The sequence below is a fragment of the Etheostoma spectabile genome, chromosome 14, assembly GCF_008692095.1.
Source record: "Etheostoma spectabile isolate EspeVRDwgs_2016 chromosome 14, UIUC_Espe_1.0, whole genome shotgun sequence".
NCBI lineage: Eukaryota > Metazoa > Chordata > Actinopteri > Perciformes > Percidae > Etheostoma > Etheostoma spectabile.
In genome coordinates, this window is record NC_045746.1 from 18013424 (window position 1) to 18036472 (window position 23049).

At 39.3% G+C, this 23049-nt stretch overlaps 3 protein-coding genes across 9 annotated transcripts in view; 2 read left to right on the top strand and 1 right to left on the bottom strand.

Moving 5' to 3' along the window:
- Nucleotides 1–11562, top strand: part of slc9a3.2 (solute carrier family 9 member A3, tandem duplicate 2) — a gene marked incomplete at its 5' end in the record, with an annotated part of 16646 nt that extends 5084 nt beyond the window's left edge. Inside the window, 15 exon segments of one of the 2 annotated variants that reach the window (XM_032535753.1) lie at nt 2194–2496; nt 2992–3152; nt 3806–3884; nt 4074–4251; nt 4354–4574; nt 4677–4879; nt 4963–5052; nt 5152–5222; nt 5715–5844; nt 5968–6104; nt 6912–7035; nt 7557–7727; nt 9786–9840; nt 9921–10007; nt 11201–11562. In XM_032535753.1, the coding sequence (XP_032391644.1) occupies nt 2194–2496; nt 2992–3152; nt 3806–3884; nt 4074–4251; nt 4354–4574; nt 4677–4879; nt 4963–5052; nt 5152–5222; nt 5715–5844; nt 5968–6104; nt 6912–7035; nt 7557–7727; nt 9786–9840; nt 9921–10007; nt 11201–11472 (2282 nt within the window). In that variant the 3' untranslated portion in view covers nt 11473–11562. 2 annotated transcript variants of the gene reach the window in all.
- Nucleotides 11563–14016: 2454 nt separating this feature from the next.
- olah (oleoyl-ACP hydrolase) lies at nt 14017–17421 on the bottom strand. Of its 3 annotated transcripts, none has more exons than XM_032536106.1 (7): nt 17401–17421; nt 16828–16958; nt 16464–16602; nt 16233–16332; nt 14930–15099; nt 14743–14825; nt 14017–14302 (listed from the first exon to the last, which is right to left on the bottom strand). In XM_032536106.1, exons 2-7 carry the CDS (start codon nt 16955–16957, stop codon nt 14160–14162), a joined length of 765 nt encoding a protein of 254 aa, XP_032391997.1. In that variant the 5' UTR covers nt 16958; nt 17401–17421; the 3' UTR covers nt 14017–14159. The 3 variants fall into 3 exon arrangements, with proteins under 3 accessions (XP_032391997.1, XP_032391994.1, XP_032391995.1); XM_032536103.1 differs by lacking the exon at nt 17401–17421 and adding an exon at nt 17148–17359; XM_032536104.1 differs by lacking the exon at nt 17401–17421 and adding an exon at nt 17141–17160.
- Nucleotides 17422–18223: 802 nt separating this feature from the next.
- Nucleotides 18224–23049, top strand: part of ago3b (argonaute RISC catalytic component 3b) — a 19708-nt gene continuing 14882 nt past the window's right edge. For all 4 annotated transcript variants that reach the window (XM_032535167.1, XM_032535169.1, XM_032535168.1 and 1 more), the window contains exons 1-5: nt 18224–18388; nt 18563–18841; nt 21685–21868; nt 22066–22186; nt 22459–22667. In XM_032535167.1, coding sequence (XP_032391058.1) covers nt 18823–18841; nt 21685–21868; nt 22066–22186; nt 22459–22667 — 533 coding nt within the window. In that variant the 5' untranslated portion in view covers nt 18224–18388; nt 18563–18822. The remainder of the gene's footprint in view (nt 18389–18562; nt 18842–21684; nt 21869–22065; nt 22187–22458; nt 22668–23049) is intronic.

Consider the following 23049-nt stretch of genomic DNA (forward strand, 5'->3'; position numbering starts at 1 on the left):
ACACACACACACACACACACACACACACACACACACACAACCTTGTCATAGAGGAGACACTGTACATATAAAAGGGTGAGTCCAGGGTTCTGCACACTTCTGAGTTCACTGCTTCGCTGCTGACCACAGACTGCCGGAGAACACAGAGTCACAGACTGAGATAGAAAGATGGAGCAGTAGAGGAAAAGAGAAGGGAAAAGATAGAAAGTGATAGTAAACAAAAGACAGAGAAAGCACATACCTACAAGAAGAAAAGGAGGGATAAGAGGTGTGACACACTGTCCGGCAGTTTGGTCTGGTCGAATAGTTCACCTGCTTGACTATCTGAGACAAAAGGACTTTTTCACTAAATTTTGAAATCAGTTTGATCGAATGCAACGCTGCGGATATGTACACCTCTGGCTGCTGGGGTCAGTGTTACTGATCCGCCTTATCGCAGGGGTCCCGAGCGTGAACGGGGACGTGGCGCTACTGCATCAAGAGTCCCATCTGTCTGAGTTCAAATCTAACTTGAGTCAGACTGAACAAGGCAATGGCTCCAGTGTCATCACAGGAATATCCATCGTGACCTTTAAGTGGAACCATGTTAAGACTCCTTACCTAGTTGCAATATGGATATTGGTGGCTGTTTTGGCTAAATTGGGTACGTAACAAACATTTCATGAAATGAAATGTCCTATAAAAGTGTTCTTTTAGGATGTAGACAGATATATATGGACTACCAGTCACCCATTATTATTAATTACTCATTTTATAGGACCATTGATCTTACTAGATGAGAAAATAATAATAAAAAAATAAAGCTAAGTCTAAGTCTAAGTCTAAGTCTAAAAGAAGTTTAGAAAATAGCAGCCTATTAGAGTTACATCATGCATAACTTGGATATTGTAATCCAATAGATTCCTTTGTCAAACAAGATAATGTTGAGCTATTTTTAACCCACCTAATGTCAAATAATAACAATGTTATCATTTTGTTACACACTGGAAGGTCTTCCACATGTTGGCATGTGCATGAATTATTCGTATTATCTCATTTTAAAATGAGAATGTGTTTTGTGAAAGAAGGGAACATTCATTTGAACTTGTATTTTAAAACCCTTGACCATTTTCAAAATAAATGTAAAAGTTTCTCACAACTCACAAAAGCCAGAACAACAACACAAATATAGAAATCTGCGATGGTAAATAACCAAAACTGTTCTAAGTTTGGCTGAAAATGGTATGTTCATCTAGGCCCCATTGTTTTTTTAATTAATTAATTTATTTTCTGTGACGTAGCCTAGACCCTATTGTTAATAATAAAAAGCTGGTTAAGAAAATAGTTTTTTTTCAGGGCCTTTAACGGTGCCAATACTTTAATTTTGGGAAAGGAAGACATTTTTATTATCTATTTGTTCTTTTGACTTTGCATCAGGATATGGTTCTTATATTGTAACAAACAGTGTAACTTCTGGCATCAGTGAACACTAGTCTGTGTTATCTCAGGGGATGGCATGATGTCCCTGACAACAGAAGAGTTTCTACAGTTTTTATGCTTGTTTGTGCAAGTTTTTGACCTTTTATATCACTTTAAATAATGATATCACTTGATGCATCATATTTACAGATTGCACTGCTCTTCTACTTCCTTTGGGTTCTACTCTCATGCACGAATGGAAACCTTACCATTGGAATATAACAGACCTCATTAAAAATGGCTCGACTTAACCTTTAACTACTTTTAAATAGAACATAATGTTACAAAAAATCTTTAGCCCTGTGGACTAGAAAGAGAAATCCACATTTTGAAATGGGTCTATTTTTATCGTTCAGTAGGTTTGATTATTAAATATATGACACTTTGTCAGGCCACAACATTGAACTTAAGAAAAGTCTTTATTTACACAGAGAGTTTTATGACCCTTCATGTGCACCACCATGCTGGTTAATCATATGCTTAGAAAAAGAAGTGGCACTTTCTCAGTTGATCATTTGTAAATTTTGCAGTTTTATTTTTAGTTTCATGGTTTAGGTATGATGCATTTTAAACTTTGTCAGTCGAATCTGAATATCTAACAATGTAAGATGTGGTCTTTTTACTTATTGTTATGAAACTGCATTTGCTTGTGTGGGATCCCACTAGATAAAGTTTCACATTATATTTTCTTTGTTTCTAAGACATTTTTAATGAATAAAACTTCTCTTCTCTCAGTCATCGAGTCCTTTCCTAGTGTGACTAATGTGATCCCAGAGAGTGCCTTGCTCATCTGCTTTGGCTGGATTCTGGGTGGGATCGTTTGGGCTGCCGACCTTCAGCAGACCTTCTCACTGACCCCAACAGTCTTCTTTTACTTCCTGTTGCCTCAAATCATCCTGGATGCGGGCTACTCCATGCCAAACAAGCTCTTTTTTACCAACTTGGGAGGCATCCTGCTCTACGCCATCTTGGGGACTGTCTGGTGTGCTGCCACCCTGGGGCTGTCGCTGTGGGGGTGTCAGGAGGGAGGAGCCATGGGTAAGAGACTTTCACTTTTTAGAGACTTTTAACTCCTGCTGCTTTGTCACTCTCATTATTGTGTTAATTTATCTTTGTTGTTTATTTTTGTAGTTTATTTCAACAAGGGGTGTGCGGAGTGAAAGAATTGTCCACTAGGACTGTGACAGGGGACTACAGTTTGAATTGTGTGAGGTGTGTGTCAGTGTCAGGCACTAAAAAAACATTGTACTAGAGTTGGAAATACTTTTATCTGATGAGACGGATTGGAGGTCTGAGATGGAGTTATAGTAGCTATTACCAAAACTAATTTGCCATCCATAAATCCATGTTGCTTGTATGGCTAAAAATATCAAATTAAAATAGAGCCAAGATTTATTCAGAAGGGCCTGTCGTTGCCTTGTTAGTCAACTAGTGGATTGTACGGTGATTAAAGGACTGGTTTTCTAACAGCTTCTTTCAAACTAAATAAAAGCCAAATTGAGTGTATATTTTGGCCTCTGTGCTGTGCTGTAGGTGATCTCAACATCGGTCTGCTGCAGTATCTTCTCTTCGGCAGTCTGATTGCTGCTGTGGACCCGGTAGCCGTCCTTGCTGTGTTTGAGCAAGTCCACGTCAATGAAGTCCTCTTCATCATGGTGTTTGGAGAGTCGCTGCTCAACGACGGTGTGACAGTGGTTCGTATACTACAATGCTTTTTTTTTTTTAATGTTACCTGAGAGGCAGAACAGTTTGCCGAGGCATCCATCATTTTCAAACTTCTAAGACAGAAAGCGTGCACTTCAGAATAAAGACCTTTAGCCTCACTGAGGTCTTGTCATCTTGCTTGAACTTTATCTCTCACTGGTCAATCAAAGTGCAGGTACAGTGTCTGACATCTCTGAGGCAAATTAAAAAAATAAATTAAATTAACATTGCACTTTTATATATGTGAGGGTAGGTGTTATCCTCAAAGTATTTAACTTCTGGGAGTGAAAGAAACTTTTAAACACAAATGTTCAAACCGTGGAGTTCAAATGAAAAAACAAGATAAGTTTCTAAACAAAAAGTCAAGTAAAAGTCTCTAGTACAGTCTCATATTCAGTACACATTGGCATTATAGGCCCAAAATCAAGGAAAATTGAAGAACCCTTGTGATGCATTTAAAGACAATATAGGAGCTGCAGATAAGGAACAAGATAAGGAATAATTACAAAAATAAGAAGAAAGCATTTGAAATTAACAAATGTAGATATACTGTTTATGTAAATATGTGTGTGTGTGTGTGTGTGTGTGTGTGTGTGTGACATCCATTTTTCTAACAAAATTAACTTTCTTCTTCTTCTCTTAGGTGCTCTTCAATGTATTTGATGCGTTTGTGAAACTGGGAGGACCCGCAATAAATGCTGTGGAGATCATTAAAGGGATAAGTAAGGAGTCAAATGTATTTACACATTAATAGGAAAGAATGTGACATGTGCTTGTGGTGTAGGTGTTGCTGCCTGGGTCCATAGACTCTAGCAGGGTTTGGTTTCCAAGATGCTATATGTATGCAGACATGTTTACAAGTTATACTATGTTATAAGTTATAACATGTTTTTTCCACTCGCTCTCTCCAGTTTCCTTCTTTGTGGTGGCGTTCGGTGGTTCCCTAGTGGGCTTAGCGTTTGGACTGCTGGTCTCTTTACTGAGTAAATACACCAAAAACATCCAGATCATTGAGCCAGGCTTTGTCTTTGTCTTGGGATACCTCTCCTACCTGACAGCTGATATGCTCTCCCTGTCTGCCATCCTTTCGTGAGTTCTTAATGAAAAACATCTCATTTATATTTCTGTACATAGAAAGATTTATGGAAGGAATACACATGTTTAGCTATTTCTGTGCTTTTTGTTCTGTAGGGTCACCTTCTGTGGTGTTTGCTGCCAGAAGTACCTCAATTCAAACATGGCTGAGAGCTCTGTCAACACAGTCAGATATGTCATGAAGGTTTTCGCAAATGGATCGGAAACCATCATCTTTGTGTTCCTCGGCATCTCGGCCATCGATAAGACAATCTGGGTGTGGAACACGGGCTTCGTCCTCCTCACGCTCTTCTTCACCCTTGTGTACAGATTTATTGGTGAGATTTATGTTTATGGCTGTTGGTTTGGAGCGCAAAGAGCCCACTATTTGATATCAGAAGTCACAAAATAGACTGTGTTTGTGTGCATGTGTACTACAGGTACCTTTATCCAAACCTGGTGGCTTAACCAGTACAGGCTGGTCCCTATAGCGTTCATAGATCAGCTGATTATGAGCTATGGTGGCCTGCGAGGGGCTGTCGCATATGGTCTGGCAGCGATGCTGGATGACAAGAGAATTAAGGAGAAGAAACTGATGCTCGGCACTACTCTCATTGTAGTGTACTTTACTGTCATTCTTCAGGTAACCACTTTTCTGTCACTTTTTTGGCAACTTTCTCACACAAAAGGCATAACAGCTAACTTATGAATCTCCTTCTGTTGCAGGGAATAACGATGAAACCTTTTGTCACGTGGCTCAAAGTAAAGAGAGCTGCAGTGGCGGAGGTCACACTTGTAGAAAAAGTGCAGAACAAGGTAAAGCTCAAAATTCAACAACAGCAGGAACAGTATGTAGGGTATAAGGTATAAGGGTGCAGTCCATCTACTACAGAATCTCTGTTCTGTTTTTTTTAGGTGTTTGAACACTCGCTTGTTGCCATAGAAGATATATCTGGACAAATAGGAGATAACTACCTGAGGGGCAAGTATGTAAAGACATCTTTAAAACCAGTACCCCTAAATTTCATCTCAGCCCCCCTAAAAATTATAATGATGAAAAAAATAAGTTAAAAAAGAAAATGAATTTTAGTGCTTCAAGTTAAAGTTTGCGAACTTGTCTGTTAGTGACAGAGGGCAAACAGTTACAGGTTCAAAAAAACAGATTTAGTTTTTGTGTCGCTGTCACCAATACTATGCACCTGTAACCCAGTCAAGGAAAGTTTGGGTTTGTACTGTTTACACTATCATTATCATTTCATTCAATTCTGGCAGTCCATGAAGGGACTTTCGTAGTTTCTTCACATGTTCAATATAATTACATATATTCATTGTTATCCAGTGAAATTACTGGTACGCGGGGGGTTAACACTTTTGCAAGGCAAGGTTTGATCCTAGAATCCCCCCTTGTTTAAAACCACTCAAGCAGTACCAATGAAATGGCTTTGAATGAAACTACAATCTCTTCTTTCACTATGAAGGTGGAAAATATTCGAGGAGAAGTGGATGTCAAGGTTTTTGTTGACGTCGGAGGCGAGGAAGAAACAGGACTACATTTTCAACGTCTTCCATCAGCTAAACCTCAAGGATGCCGTGGGCTACGTGGATGAGGTGAGGGACAAATGCTGCATAAGTATATTCAAGTGTTTAAGTGGACATTAAAGGACCAGACATGAGATCCGGCGCTGGATAATGACAGTTGGTAAAAGAAGTTCTCTGGTCTTGATGTGGTAGGGTGAACGTAGAGGCTCTTTGGAGTTTATCCGCAATGAATCTGCATTCATCGACTTCAAGAAGAAGTTTGGAGACGAGTTCTCAGAGGTCCTGCCTGACATCATGGCTGCTGCGTCAGATGATCCCGATTCTATGAGGTGAGCAAACATTTTTACCTGATTCACACCACAATCACAGGAGAAGGTAGTCTGCAAATACAACAACAAACTTTAAGGGCAGTAATTTATTGAAAAACTCTGATTCCTTTCATTTCTTTCTATAACTACGAATTTGAAGATTGACATTCTTCAACTAGAAGATACCAAAGGTGCATTAATAATAATAATACCTTTTATTTATGGGAGCCTTTCATAGCACTCAAGGACACCTTACAATTAAAACAAGCAAAATACAGTTAAAAAGGCAAATATAATTAAATTAAAACAAACACATTTAAAATATTGAGATAAAAAATTCAAAGAAAGCAATCTATCCATTACGTTTATGCAGAGTGGAGTCATGTGGGGTAGGCCTTTCAGAATAGGTGGGTTTTGAGGGATGTTTTCAAGGTGGTTAGAGACTCTATGGTACGAATGGATAGTGGGAGGGAGGTCCAAAGGCGAGGAGCAGAATGGCTGAAGGCTCTAAACCCCATTGTGGACAGGCGTGAAAAGCAGTGAGGAAGAGGAGGATCGCAGTGTCCAGGATGGAGTGTAGGGCTGGAGGAGTTAAGTACTTAGAAGTTAAAAATCAGGGTTAATCTACAATTGTCATTGATTGAATTTACTTCCGTTAGATCTGCTCCAACACCGCCCTCTGGGGACAACAAGCAACCAAACTAATAGAAACGATCAACAACTAGCTCCAATTCTCCACCATATTTTGTATGATAAACCTAAATTAATGCTGTACTCTGAGTGGGTTAAATGCATGAAGTAACTGACAGTATTTTGTTCCCGCTGTAGAAAAGACCCTGTGTCATCAGTGAGCCTGCAAATGCATGAGAAGGCCATGCAGGGTACAAGGGAAACAGAGGACATCGACGCTCATCACCTGCTGCAACAGCATCTGTACAAGGGCAGGAAACAGGTAAGCATTTTCAGTAACATCACTATACACACTACATTCATAAAATTGTATTGCATTTCCATATAGGCTAATGACTCACAAAGAATGGTCAAAGTTGATGCAGCAGAGGCCAAAATATCCTGATTTTTAGTCCCCTACAACCTCCAGAAATGCTGAATCTACATTTCCTACATTTCCCATCATGCAACACAGTAGCTTCATGCAACCGGCCTCCTAAATACCCACTTCTTTCAAACACTGCACCCCCAGTTTGTCACAATTAGGGTTATTTTGTAACTTCAGAAGCCCCAAAGGACATTACGCAACTGTAAAAGTGTCCCATTAAAAACAATGTCTGAAACTTGTGACAAACTCTCTGGATGAGTGACAAGTTACAGACAAGTAACAAGTTACTGTCTTCTTGTCCTCTTTGTCCTATCAAAAATCTGCTCTCAAATTCAAACTCTGCTTTCAAACTCATACTGACTCTTTAAAAAAAAAAAAAAACTTTAAAAAAAAGTCTCTTGTTCTCTTGTGTATAGCACTTGCACAGGTACAGTCGGAACCATTTTGATATCAACACAGATGACAATGAGGTGCAGGAGATCTTCCAGAGGACCATGAGAAACCGTTTGGAGTCCTTCAAGTCTGCAAAGATGGGCCTTGCTCCAGCAAAGACTATAACCAAGCACACAAAGAAAGACCAGCAACAGGTCATTTTCATTTACAGTGTTGAACAGAGATCTTGAACAGAGGTCCAGCACCCCAGGGGGTCCTTTTACATAATTCCAACCTATTATTAGCAAATATAAATCCCCATTATTAATAGGCTTACTGGCCTATAAGGTGGTCACTAAGGCCTCCACAGATACAGTTAACCCTAAAGAGTCACTGTGCCAAACACAGCATATTTTTAACATTAAACCACGATTTATAAAAACGTATAAAATTAATTTAATAGCTTAGTATTCCATAAGGGTGTGACGAGATTAAAACGTGACGAGATTTCTCGTCGAGGTGAAAAGTTGTCTGGGAGTCTTTGAGTGTCAGCGTGATGGAGCGTGAAATTACTATTGAAGATCCCCCTGCCCCTTTTAAATCGTTTGTGTGGCAACATTTGGTTTTCCTGCGGAAATGATAAACGGCGAAAGAGTGACAACAAGACGAACACAACATGTAAACATTGGAAGAAAAAAATGCCGTAAACCGCGCTAACACGAGCACTATGCAAACCCTTCCAGCACCACCACAGCTCTCCACTAACTACTGCACCCGCGACAACATAAAAAAAATAAAAAAAAATTGTTTCTGTTTGCACTTGTAGTTTTAAGAGAGCAGTACTTTGGTTATTGATACACTTACTGTTTGCATTTAAGTGTTATTTTTCTGTTATTTACACATTTATTATTTTATTTTATTTATACTGTTCATTTTTATGTTCGTTTTGTGGAAAGGTTAGATTTCTCGTGTGAAATTGTACGGGCAGAACCAGTTGGTAGAGTTTATACAAAACATTTTGCAGTGTTTGCACGTCCTTTACTGCATATAATTCATTAAAATAGTAAAAAAAAACATTAACATTAACATTCATCATTAATTTGATTTCAAAATGCACTAAATTGTTTTGCATTTTGTGATTTTTCAGTTGATAAAAACTATTTTCTTCATTAATATTCATCGAGATTTCTTAATTTTTTGTTAAAAAATCTCGTCTCGTCTCGTTCTCGTGAACCCAATCTCGTGATGTGTCTCGTCTCGTGGAGTAAGCGTCTCGTCACACCCCTAAAAAAAGGTATGCGTAAAGGCTTAAGGACGCCCTAAACGTTATTGTAGGTCCAGTTTATTATTCAACTTCATTTTATACAATATGTAGTAGTAGTCCCTGCTTTGTCTCTCTTTCAGTTAAAGGATCCTTGTCTTAAAAAAATTTGAAGACCCCTGGTATACACTACATGGGGTATTATACAATAGCCAAAATGGCTGGGTATCACTCAAAATGTAGTACCTGATTTAAATCTAAATTTATCAAAATGTTATCCTATTTTATTTTGTCATTCCTTTTTAAAAATAAAAACAAAATTAGAGAAAAAATAGACAATACAGTTTTTGCAGAAAAGTAAGGTAATAACAAAGTATTATCATATATTTTGATATTGTGCTTAAACTCAGCACTAGAAAAAATAATCGCAAAATAATACCCATTGACTGTAAAATTAATGGACAAAGCATTGGTTCGGCAAAGTGCTGCAAATGCAGAAGTGCCTTTAACCTGCATTCTATCTGAATTCCAGCGGAGGGGGACACGTGCGGTTGCAAAAGGAGGTCGGTTTCTTTAGAAGTCCGTGAGAAAGACTTCTCACTTGATTCATTACCTCAGTAAACATTTTAATAATGAGTTTGTGGTCTCCATCGCTAGTTTCAAGTCTTCTGCAACACAGAAATTTGTTCATTTTTTTTGAATTAGGGTCTCAGTGATTTTAAAATCGTAATGTAACGTAGAGTGTAAGGGCTCCTCCCTCACTCCTCCCTTTCATCTACAATCATCACATCCGCAACCAGGGTGACCGCGCCCGTAACGGCAAACTCAACAACTCATAGCAGATCTCCACAAACCAATGGGTGACGTCACAAATGCTCTGTCCATTAATTTTACAGTCAATGATAACATCCAGCCCTAAGAGTCAAAACACGTGCACTACAGCTTTGCTTTTCACATTTTGTAACTTGGTTTAAGATGTAATTTACAAATAAAATAACTATTCTACTACTTGCAGATGCCAAATGGGAAATCCATGGACAGTAAAAACTACTATGCTAATGATGAAGGTTAGTATCAGTGTTTTAGTTTTAAAAACTACACATGGTCCAAGTGCTTAATGAAAACCCTTTTTTTCTTCTTCTTCTAGGTTTTGAGTTCTCAGAGGGAGACAGCGCCTCTGGCTCAAAGGCATCAGGTGGTTCATTCCCCTTCAAGTTCAACTACAAAGCAGGAGGTAAACTTAATCAGTGGAAGAAGAACTACTCAGGTCCTTTACTTGAGTAAAAGTACCAATACAACATTCTAGAAATACAAGTAAAAGTCCTTTATTTACAATCCTCTTTAGGTACAAAAACATTAACAGAAATTGTATCGCACAATACTCGTTCTGGTGTAAAATGACCCATGACTGTGATGTCAGATTTTTTATTACATCTGACATCATTAGATTGTTAACACTGATGCATCAATGTGTAAGAAATATTTTTACATTTGTAGCGGTTTGAGGTGGAGTTGGTTTTAACGGTAACACTTTATTTGAAGCAGTGTGTATAAGACTGACATGACACTGTCATAACCATAGCACGACACCTGAACATGAAGGAGTGTTTTTTAAAGTTCATGACTTTTGTCATTAGGTGTCATTCGGTCGGTTATTACACTTTTAATGCAAAGTTCATGTTGCTTGAGATGTTTGTTACGACAACTTGACATTAACCTAGACAACATAACCTCATAAATATGTCATGGCAGGCCTAATTATCAAACTTTAAGAAACTGGGTCATGTCATGGTTATGACTGTGTCATGTCAGTCTTATGCAAACCCCTCAAAATAAAGTATTACCTTTTTAACTCCTTTATGTAGTGGTATGGTAAGTTTGGTCCAGTGGATCCAAACCTAGAGGTCAGGCCCTTCGCAAGGGCCGGATAAGAATAAAAAAAGAAATATCCGCTAAACTATACTGGTTTTGTGAATCATTGAATGTTTTTACCTTCTTGGGCCTCAAGCAGTTACTTAAATGAACTTCATAAAAATCAAGACATCGATAATGTGACAATGGGCTCCAATTAGACACTGTTTCTAGTAAGGCAAAGGCCCAAAAGGTTAGTAACCACTGGTTTAATCTTTAAAATTAATTTTTTGTAATGTAATTTATTTAATGTAAAATCCTAATCAGAAAAATAACTAACCAAAGTTGTTGGAGTAATGTAGTGGAGTATGACGTACAATATTTGCCTCTGAATTGTAGTGGAGTAGAACCGTAAAGTAATAAAAATGGAAATATTCAAAAAGTACAAGTACAAGTACAATTTGACTTAAGTTCAGAACTTGAGTAAATGTACTTAGTAACTTTCCACTACTAGATGTTAGTGTCTTTAATGCCCAAATCCTGTGAGCATTAATTGCTTTTCTGTCTTACAACCAGCTGGAATTGAGAATCCATCCTTCATGCCAGACCAGGACCCAATGGGACCGATGCAGATCCCTCCGTGGCAGGCTCAGGACGAGCCCGATGGCACAGTGAGTCCTTCGCAGCGGGCCCAGGTGAGGCTGCCGTGGACGCCCACCAACCTGCGCCGCCTGGCTCCTCTACGCATCAGCAATCAGTCCAACGACTCCTTTGCCCAGGCCGACACTCCTGCCTCCCCGGAGAAGGACCAGAAGCGGCCACCTCCACCACCACCACCTCACCTTTAAAAGTAGCCGCATCCCATCCCTTCTTCATCTCCCATTAACCTGGCTGCCTAAAGACAAAGAACATAACCTCAGGCTTTGCACAGTCTACTCCCCAAAGTTTTGACTAGGGAAAGAATTGTTTTCCTTGCCATTGCTTAATCTTACTTCTGTGTCTCTAGACAAAACATTCCCAGTCTCACCACCTGTGTGCCCTTCTTTCCAGCTTCTGTTTGTTGCTCTAACTTGAGCAAAAGGGAGGCTGCATGTAAAGCCAGATATCCTGTATACGCAGTAGCAAGTTATTTACTACCATACATCAAACATCATCATATTCTCTCCTCTGGTTCATTCATAGTAACATTTCAAATCAGTCCCTATGAAGTATCTCATCCCTGACTGTTATCCAGAAACATTTTTCTAGAAAGTAGATAATTATGTGTTGTGTTGTATATGAAGGTGATACATTTAATTACAGGGATAGGAAAATAATTGCAGCTCTATAATCTCATTGTAACATTTGTGTGTGTTTTGTCATATGTGTCAAAAAAGTACTCGAGGTCAAATATTAAACTTGAAAATAAGACCACTGTAAAAATGCCAAATCTATGAAAGACACATTATATTTATTCACAAATGAAGTTTGTGTGGACATTTCCACCGTCTCAAATCTGTGCACAACTGAACGGGTATATATATATATACATATATATATATATATATATATATATACATATATGTATATATTTTATGTTCCTCTAACAAAGAACACTTTGACTGGTTGGTTTTGAACTGTATGGATTGAAAATATGGATTTGGAAATAAAAATTGTTTGTAGAGTCAGTTACTGTGTATTAAGTGAAAGGATTAGTCACTTCATTGATTAGTAGATTGATGACATTCATTGATTCATTTATTTCAACAAGCTGTTTTTGGCTGTTTTTTTTTCTTTTCATAACTATGCATTATTATATTATTTGTACAAATGAAAATTAGCCTTTCTAGATTAATCTGACATATTTACATCAAACTGACGTTAAAGGGCCCCTATTATACTCCTTTTCATTGTCATATTTGTACTTCTGGGCTTAGGGTTAGGTTTACATTCTTTGATGAAAACACATTTTTCTCATGCTGCCATTGCTACTCTACTTGAAACAGTCTGTCTGAGCTCTAGGCCCGCCTTCTCGAAAAGCCCAGTCTACACTGATTGGTCAGCTGGCCCACTCTGATTGGTCAACCAGATTCCAACAAGCCACTGGGCGGGCTGTGCTGGCTCAGGCAGCACCAATATAATCAGACCCACATATCAGCTTGTACACTGCCTCCAGTTGTTTTAATTATGACAGAGTAGCTGGCAAAGTGCTCTACATGCGATCTGTTGCTGATTTTAATTAACAACACACTGTAGATGATACGTGATCTGATCAGATTAGTCTCTCTGACTTCTAAACGTCACTATCAGCCACACAACATGTGTTCTGGACAGAATAAGTCTTTAAATCAGACAAATAGCAATTAAAATTCCTCCGATTCAAAAACGATAAAGAAGTTGACATAAAACGTCATCATGTTGTAAATCAATCAGATTTTAAATCAGCTGAGAAGCCGGCGTTTCCCAGCATGCTCTGGGTCCGCCTGGCTCTTGCAGTCGGTGAAAAGCAACTGCGCCGCCTGCGTCTCAGAACTGCGGCCGCCGTGCTCTCGTGAGATTTCCGCTGCCCACGTGTGCATGACGTCAGAGCAAGTCGGGATCAAGTCGGACACAAATCTAACCGGCATGCAACGGGCGACGATCGCCGGTGATCGATTCTGCGCAGACCTGGCTCATCTTGAACGAGCCTAATGACATCCCTAATTGAGGAATTTCCAACAGGAATGTGGGATGGACGTTTCTGGCAGTAAAGAAAAAGTCTGGGAGAGAAAGCTCCATTTGGAGTGAAATGTGTTTTTTGTGCTTTATACATCCATTTCACAAACAAAAAATTATATAACACACAAAAAGACAGAAACAATCTGAAAAGCATAATAGTGTCATTCTTTTGGAGTTTTGTCTTATTTTGGTAGTCTGTTTTTCTGCTTTTGTCTTTTGTTCCGTTTCCTGTTTTATTTTGATGGTCCGGTTACCCCTCTGCCTTTGTGTTCCCCTTGTCCTGTGCAGATCGTTGTGTTTCGTCTCCAGTTTGCAGTCCTGTTAGTTAGTGCTCCTGTGTTTCTATTTTTTAACTTGGACTTTATTTTAGATGACCTTTTTGTCTGCCTTTTCCAGGACTCCTTTGGTTTTGTATAGTTTTATGTTTCAATAACTCATCAAACTGTCCTCTGCTTCCATCTCTGCTTTTTGGGTCCGCCATTCACTAACCTTCCATAGCAAATAGAGGCTCTTTAATTAATGTGTGCTGTACCCGATACATAAAAGTAAGGTAAGTAGAGAAAGTTAAAAATGTCACCTTCAGCAACTGGAACTTGACTGACTATATCAAACTAACGTATTATTCAGATTATTCAATAATAATAAAATAATTGTTACTTGCAGCACTAATATTGATGCATCACAAGTCAAATTGGGTTAAATGACTCTTTATTATCCACCACACACAAATTTGTCACAATTTTTCACACTTCTGAAATTACTTCCAGAATTAATTTCCATCACAATGAATTAGTAAAAAAAAGTTTTAAGTTTTTTTAGATCTAACAAAGCGATTTCATTATAAATAGTCCATTTCTGACGTTTCCACCTGCTTTGTGACATAGTCTAATATAATATTTTCATTTCCAGACTCCTTCAGATAAAAATGGGATCCGTCGAGCATTCTTACGGTGAAATCACCTGATGTGATGCTTTTCCAAGCTGTTGATGAAATATAAAAATACAATTATTTACATATGAACAAGGAGCCCACTTAAACTGAGTCAGACATCCTACAGAGAGAACACAAACAGTCCTGTACGATCATAACATGTGTTTTTTAATGAAAATCTACAAACACTGCCTATTGTCCGACATGTAGTTTGGAGAAATATTAGCTTTTTATATTAATATTAGCTTTTTTTTGTTCTCACAGCAGGCTAGTGCTCATAAAGATATGGGAATTTGCACATGAGTTTGTAGCCATTTGTATTTGGTACTAAATCAGTAATAGGGCCTATTTTAATTCATGACACCTAAACAAGCTGCCGAATGTAAAATGCATTTGCTGGGACCAAATCTTCCTTGATTTCTGATTTTGAGCAGCCAGAAACTGACATACAGGGTGATAATGCGTTGCTGCAGGACATGAGAGGCCTGACCTTGTAAGTCATGAGGAATGTCATCCTTTCCATCGAAACACGTGACTGGGCAGGAGAGAAACGGAACGACTGGCTCGTCACACCTGCAGGAAAGTCAGCAACTTCAGTCACTACAAACATTTCATTCTGAATCCCAAATTATTTCAAATTAAGGGTAAATACAGATGAATTTAAGTTGTCAGCCCACTTGTAATTTTCCACAATGTGCAGGTCGGCCTTCAGGGCGGGAAGGAAGAGCTTCAACACTTCAGGGTTCGCCAGCAACTCAGGAGGAGTTCCTCCAATCGAAATCAACCACTTGAGAAAATCATCGTCGGATAAATCGCTTCTCTTTGGGGCTTTGATACGCGTCTCTGACTAAAAGACAAAACACAATATATTAATGGTATAATAACAATACCAGGTCTAAACTTTGTACACAGTGGTATATGTAGAAGAAAGCAGATGTTTTGGTCCGTAGACCTACATCAGGTCAGAACTGTATCCAATTCCTTCTGAATAAATAGAAATCCTGCACACTGTTCTTCCTTCTCAATTTACAGTTTATTTGTTGGTCATATGCACCTGTCATTAAAGACTTTATCATTTCTGAGAACATTTTTGACATCTATATGTTATTAGAGCTATTGAAAGATGACATTGTTAAATTCACCTGCGACCCTGAACAGGATAAATGGTTGGGAAAACCGATGGATTGATGTTAGAATATGGTGTTGTGTGTTGTGTTTTTTTCTTAAGGCAGTATTGTTCTGAAGGTAATACAAGTGGACTGATTAATTTACCTTACTAAAATAATTATTTAAAGCTACAGCGTGTAGTTTCTGTCTACCCCCGTGAGGAATGCTAAGTAATGACAACCAAACTGCACGCATTTGCTAGTAACCAAGGAGGACAAGGTCCACGGAAGATTAAAAAAACATAATGGACTCTTCAGAAGAGGTAATTATCTTCATTCAAGTTTCTGCGTTCTGAACACAGTAGTAAATACAGAGAGAGCGTTTTGTGGAGCTGATCGTCTTAACAAGCTTTGTATCAACTGATTTGGCAATGGCTTCAATGTGACAGACATTCATCTCAAAAAGCACTAAAGCTTTAAATCAGGTAAATTTACAGCGTCACAATGCAGGTTTAGTCATTTTAATGAATTTGCAGAGCAAATTCTAATTTTGAACCATAGCAAATTTAAAGACGAAAGCTTTGAAAATACTACGGGATTTGTGGTTAAGATGAGCTACTGAGTAGGTTAATAACAAGCCATCATTGTTATAATGCCACTATCTGCAGATATAATCAGTTATACTAGGTAAGAATCAGTGACACAGGTCTACCTTGGGGACAAACGTCTCTACAGGCTTTCAAATATAAACTGAAATCAGGACATTAGTACAATTAATCAACAGAGTTGGCAGAGACTTGTTGGATATTAGTACTGGTTGGTGCTGTGTGGATATTCTCGGCCAAATACAGTGAAATGTAATAAATAAACTCACATAAGGTGCAGAGGCACCAGACAGGAAGATATGAACAGGTTCAAGGTTGTGCAGTGTCTTCAGAGCCTCTGCCACAGCGAAACTGGTGAAGGCACCAAAACTAAAAACAGATAACGAAAGTGCAAATGTTAATAAAAAAGAAGTTGTAGGTGGTGGAATGAAGAAAGGCAGGGCAGGCTGTCAAGACAGATGTGAATGATGTGATTTATGAAGCCTGTATTGTTACGGTACCTGTGTCCAAACAGAGCAAACGGCTTTTCTTTCAGCAGCGGTAACAGCACACTTATAACCTCGTCCACAACCTGCTGCATGTTCTGAAAGAACGGCTCTTTGGCTCGACTCTCTCTGCCTGGAAGTTTGACAGCAAACACTGAAAGTGACAGACAATAAAAATTATAATCCCATTGTAACGTGTCTTTGTTTTCACAGTACAAGGACACAATTTTTAAGTTCAAATTCCCATAATTCCTTTTCACCTTGTTTTTTAGATAAAGGACATTAGCAATATTTAAAACGTCTGAAAATAAATTGTGATTTGAGAGCAAACACCAAAGATAAACAGATCAAAGTGCAGCACTTACAGATGGCGTCTTACCTTCTATGGAGCTGCTGAGGACGTTTCCCCAGCGTGCATAGTGGATGGACCCTCCACCCGCCCAGGGGAAGCAAATCAGCCTGGCCACAGCATCTGGGCTCTTCTTAAAACAGCTGATCACCTTTTCCATTCTAATTTAACACATGAGCAAAGATCCAATAATCACTCAATCCTGTTGACAGGGACTGCAGTTTATGCTCCTAATTCAGTTGAACAAGAGGAAACACATGTGATACTGTTGCTCCATCACCAAAAAAATCCACCCTAAAGCAAAGTTGATTTGAACAGTTAGGGGTAATTAGAAGACTGTTACTCCACACTTGTTTGTTGCTGGCTGCTCCATCAACTTCTCCCAGGAAATGGGAAAACAGGGCTAATTCCTTTTGCTGTGAAGTAACATTTCCTGGTTATTTTCTTCTGTGGTTTCTCTATGGAGCTGTGGTTAAAAAGGATGTCCATGGATCTTGGAGACATCTACAGTATGGAGTGTGTATGTCTACAATACTTGTGGATACACGATCATGTCATATTTTGTTACCTGGATGGACAAGACAGGATAGAAACATAAAACACCTTAAATACAAGCAGTTGTTTCAAAACATGACGTAAATAGTTGAGAAAAAAGTTTCTAGGAAGTGACGTTGTTTTCTACAGTTGGTATTTCCGACGGATTTCCCTCGGTGGTGGAGGTAGAGGGAGCAACAGCTTCGTCAAGTTAGACAAAATTACACAGAGCAAAACCGGAAATCTGATGGTCTTCCCTGTGGGAGGGATACAATTGCCGGGTATATGTAGCAATGAAAATTATTGACTTCAGTTAAGGTAGCACCCTATCAGCAGTGTAAAATGATCAATTTGAAGTAAAAAAATCTACATTCAAAACTGTACTCAAATAAAGGCCTTTAGAAGCAGGAAATTATCAGGAAACTTACAAAGGCCTATCAAAAGTCAAAATAATTGTCACACTGGCCCTTCGAGAGAATAGTATATCATTTTGTGCATTATTTTTATTCTTACGTTGTAAGCAGTATTTTAATGGCGTATGTGGTCAACATGAGCCAATTTTCACAACTTTGACTAATACAATGATTAATGAGTGGTTTAATTGATGCAGTGGTGCAGGGGTTGAGAGTATACTAAATTGGAAAGCAGAAACAAAAGGTATATTTTACAAGCTGATCACATGGTTTGAATGTTAAATGTGTGTGTGTGTGTGTGTGTGTGTGTGTGTGTGTGTGTGTGTGTGTGTGTGTGTGTGTGTGTGTGTGTTTGTAGAACAATAATAGCTCTAAGACAGATGCTAAAACATCTGCCTTGCAAAATTTGTTTTGTTACTCATGCTTTTATTGTGAATGAGTGTTCCGGAAGTCTTGGTTTTCTATTCTCGCAAACTTTACATTTGTGAGCTAGAGGGCGGTGTAAGTGCTGATTTCAGACCGGTTACTCGCCGATACCGAGGAGGACGCCGGGGCAGAAAAGCCCACGTATCTATTTGATAAAGAAAAAGAACACCAGATTGACACGTTAACCAACCGGGGGGACTAATTCAGCCACTGACCGGGTAAATATTCATAACAGTCTTGTGTGTCGAGTTGCTAGTTGTCGTTGGCTAAAGCTAACTGTCGCTGTTAGCTTACCCACCGCTGCTAACGACTATCAGTGAAATGTAACCAACTCCGTGTTCAAACTGTCACAAACATTTCCGACACTGGACATAACGTTGTTTTTCTTTCAGATACAACAGCAATAACTCCAAAGGACGAACGCTGGGACATTTTGTTCAACTTTGAGTTGTCAGTCGCGGTAAGGAAGGTCTGGGGAGAAGACTTCCAGTCGAGGGGACCCCCAAGCGGCCCGGTTCCAAATCAGCGACCGCGGAGCAGAGAGTCGCGTAGCCGCGGTGCGGCGCTTAGTCGGCGGATCTATAGTCAAGTTTTACTCTGCACAGGAGAAGTAATCACTGGGTGCCGGGTCATCCGGACAGAGACCTCATGAATGGAAATCGGAACAACAGGTGGGATTCCTCTACTAACCGCCATGCTTAATTTGGTGTTCAGGTGCTGCACATGAGTTATTTGCAGACAGTGTGCAGTGCTAGACACAAGTTAAACACCCATGATTGACCATTCGGGGGCCGCAAGTTGATCTAAGTCGTTAACATGGTGGTTAAATAAGTTGTCAGGTTATCATGGGCACTGGTGCAAAAGCAGCTCAGCTTGAAAACGTAATTCAAACTCCCATCTTCAGCACTTCAGGCATAACATACTGGCTCGATAGGTCCTCTGCGGTGTTTCACCGGTCATTTTTGCGCCTCGGTGTGTGTCTGTGTGTATGCGCCAAACCAGTCTCACTGGTTACTTGTATTGTCTACGTCATGTTTTGCCGGCTGTCAAATGCAGGTGGTGATCCCGTCAGGTGTGCGTGAAGCCTGAGAGGTAGGCTGACTCACTTTTTGTGTGGCTTTCACACCAGCTGCTGCCATAGTTACCCTGGTTATTGAATAATGTTCTGTTAACCGCTGTCTCTGCTAATTACACATCAGTTGAGCATGGCAGGACATGGTCATTTTACAGGCACACATTGTGAGTCCCAGCATGTATATTATTGATGTTGGGGCCAATGGTGGACTGGTTCACTGAAACTGACCCATTTATTCTCTACCCATTTTTCACCTAATGAGCAGAACAAAGCTGTAATAGAAAGTAACATAGATTTAGAACACAATATACAAGTCAGACTTTGATTATTTAGTGTAAACATAACTGATTTATCAGCAGCTCTTGTACTTGTAAAATCTGTAACAGGTGTTTTTGAATGTAGGGTCAGCAACTTAGTTATTTTCAGTATCATTTGTCAGTCATGTTTTTTTAATTATTGTGATTAGTATGATAAATGTTCAAACCAATAAAACATCCCATCACAATGTCCTAGAGCCTAAGGGGATGCCATCAAATAGCTTGTGTCTGACCAAGGGTCCAAACCCCCCAAATATTAACTGAATAATGATAAAAAGAGCAAATCCTCACATTTGTGAAGCTGATGGAACCAGTGAATGTTTGGTAGTTCTGGTTGATGAGTGACTCACAAGAGAAATTGATTATCATAATTGTTGTTGGTTCATTTTCTGTTAATTGACTAATCAATAATCAACCAATTGTTTCTGCTCCAATTGAAAATCCTGGACTTTCCTTGTCATATCTTCCTGATTTCCTCATTGATGCATATGTGTTTGTTCAACTCCCAATGTGGAGCTTTTTCTCTCTAACTGTCACATAGAGGGCAGCTTAATGTTCCTTGATTAGTATGACTTACAGCTGACCCACCAGGGAAACGTTTTATGTTGCTCCTACAGGTCAGTCTTCCTGAAATGATAAATTATAGGACACTGTGTGAGCAATAGTAATAGGGTGTTAGAGCAATCTCCGTGTTGGAGCAATCTTTAGTTTTTTGCATAAAACTAAAAAAATATCAAAGCATGGCGCAATCGCTTTTAGGCAGTTCGGTTTTGACCTCACAGGGTCTTTATCCAGGCAGAAATAGTTAAAACACCTGGTACTAGGTATAGGTTACACGCAGGAGTTAACCAATATTGCATCACATAATGAAGTAATCAATAAATACAGAAAACTGCAATCGCAATGACATCAAAATAAAGTAAATTATAGTTTTAAAACAAACATATATTTCAAATAGTTTTTGTCACCGGACCTCCACAATGAATGGGACTGATCTGTGTGCACCTGTTTTCCCTCCTCCTGTCAGCATACCTTTAGTTGCCATGGAGAAACTGTAGCAACATGGGTGCCATTGCCATGGGAACCACACAGGGGAGGAAGCGACCTGGGGACATATGAGCAGAAAGTGCAGTCTTTTACTGAACGATACCTCGGCAGGTTCAGGGTCGGCCCTTGATCCTGACAGGAGCTGAAACTATTTAATATTTTCCACCCACAGCTGCTCTGTCGTACTTATCTTTCATGGCCACGTTCATCACTGCTTTATTCAGCTGTACACTTTTTTTTTCTTTTGTTACAAACAAAGCGCACCTCTTGCAATTTAAACAGCTTGGTGTGCAGACCTTACACATAAATAGTTCAGTGTGTGTATGTGTGTGGAGCCTCTGAGTCACATTTATGGAAATTGTGTGGTTGTGTGAATCTTTTTTTTTTTTTTCTCTCCACTGAGTACTTTCCAGTTTGGCATTTCTCAAAATTGATGTCAGATTGGCGTGGTGTGTCACTCGCCTACTTCTCATCACGTCTGGCAAAGGCCATGTCAGTCAGGAGAAGTCTGTGACCACTGAGCTGGTCTTTATTCCAAATGTCATCCAACTCCGTAACCTTTTTATACTGTCTTTATCAGATTGATGTGGGATATACAGTGTTGGCTCGTTTTGTTTCAGTTTTGTCAGTTTGACATGAGGCAATTTAACGTCCCTGACCATCTTTAATCTCAGCACCCACTGTCTGCTCTTTCCTCCTTAAGAACCACTTCCTTCCTCTCAAAGCGTGTTTTGAAAGGGGGGATCACGTTCATGATCATTGGTGCGGATTCTGTTTAAGCTATTTTGGGACATTGAATGTTGGGACACAGATGGTCCAGAATTGATATAAATGCCGATTGTGGATAAGGTTTATGTCAGTAAACACTTGCCTACCTACGTCCAACACAAACTGTATAGAGCAACATTAGCGTTAATTTTTAGTCGGAACACTTCACTTTTAAATGATCAAGATAGATATTGTAATATATAAGAATATTCATATTATTTTTACAACAATGTTTTTCATGTATCTAAAAAGCCAAAGAGTGATGTAAACAATTTTACTTGATTATTTTTGGTATCTGTTGTTGCAGGAGACGATGGAGCAGCCGCTGAAGCCCAAGCTTTATTTGCGTTGCCAAGGCGACCTGGCTTTGGCACCCTTGGGAAGCCCATTAAGCTTCTGGCCAACTGCTTCCAAGTGGACATACCTAAGATTGACGTCTACCTGTATGAGGTGGACATCAAGCCTGATAAATGCCCTCGCCGGGTCAACAGGTAACAGAAAAGAGTTGTTCTTTACAAACTGTAGACCAGTTTGACTGTAAAATTGATGAGCGGCCGAGCTAACACTTCTTAAAAATACAAATAACAACTTTGTGTTACTGCCTAAAATGTCTTTTGAGCTACGTCAGCCTAGATTGATACTGTACGTGGATTGTAGATCTATGTATTTTCCCTGGTGGTCTTTTCAGGGAGGTGGTGGACTCCATGGTTCAGCATTTTAAGGTGACCATCTTTGGCGACTGTCTGCCAGTTTATGATGGGAAGAGAAGCCTCTACACTGCTACCCCACTTCCTGTCGCCACTGGTGGGGTAAGTTTATACCCTCTGGATGCTGGTGTGTTCAGTTGTCTGGACCAACAAAAAAAAATCAGTTTAGCTTGAGAAAGAATGTCAATATGACAAGTTTTGTGTAGATGGTTGCTCAAGTCAGCTTTTCTTGGCTTCTTATCGATGAGACTCCCTGAAAATAGGCTCGCACCTAAAAACAGCATAATACCAAAGTTAAAGTAATATTTGGAGGCGTTTAAAAATAAAATAAAAATCATTGATCAGTAAGCAACAAATAAATCTTGTTTTTTCAGGTCGATCTGGATGTCACCCTGCCAGGTGACGGTGGGAAGGACCGCCCATTTAAAGTTACCATTAAGTTTGTGTCATTGGTCAGCTGGCACATGCTCCACGAAGTCTTGACGGGACGCGGTGTGGCCGAACCGGTGAACCTGGAAAAACCCATCAGCACCAACCCTGTTCACGCCGTGGACGTTGTTCTTCGACACCTGCCCTCCATGAAGTAAATTTTCTCCCATGACCATCTGCAAATAAGCTAAATGTTTGGGATAATCACTATTTTTTATTTTTTTTAAGATTTAAAGTTTGATAGAGTGTTATAGAGAGCCAAAGTCACGCCCTTCTACTTGGACGGGGAGAGGCAAATCATTTTTTGATCCCGTTTGAATTGAGCCATGGATTACAAATATGATGTTTGTCAACTTAAAAGATAATTTTTCAACCGAAGAAAGTCTTGGTTTATTGTTAAACTGTTGAAGTATAAGACTGTGAAAATGCGTAATTGGAAAGACTACACACTTCAATTTTGCATAGATGATGTCTTACGGAAGCTACGATGTCTCTGTGTATTGTACCGGGGATGTAACGTTAGTCAAATGAGCAGA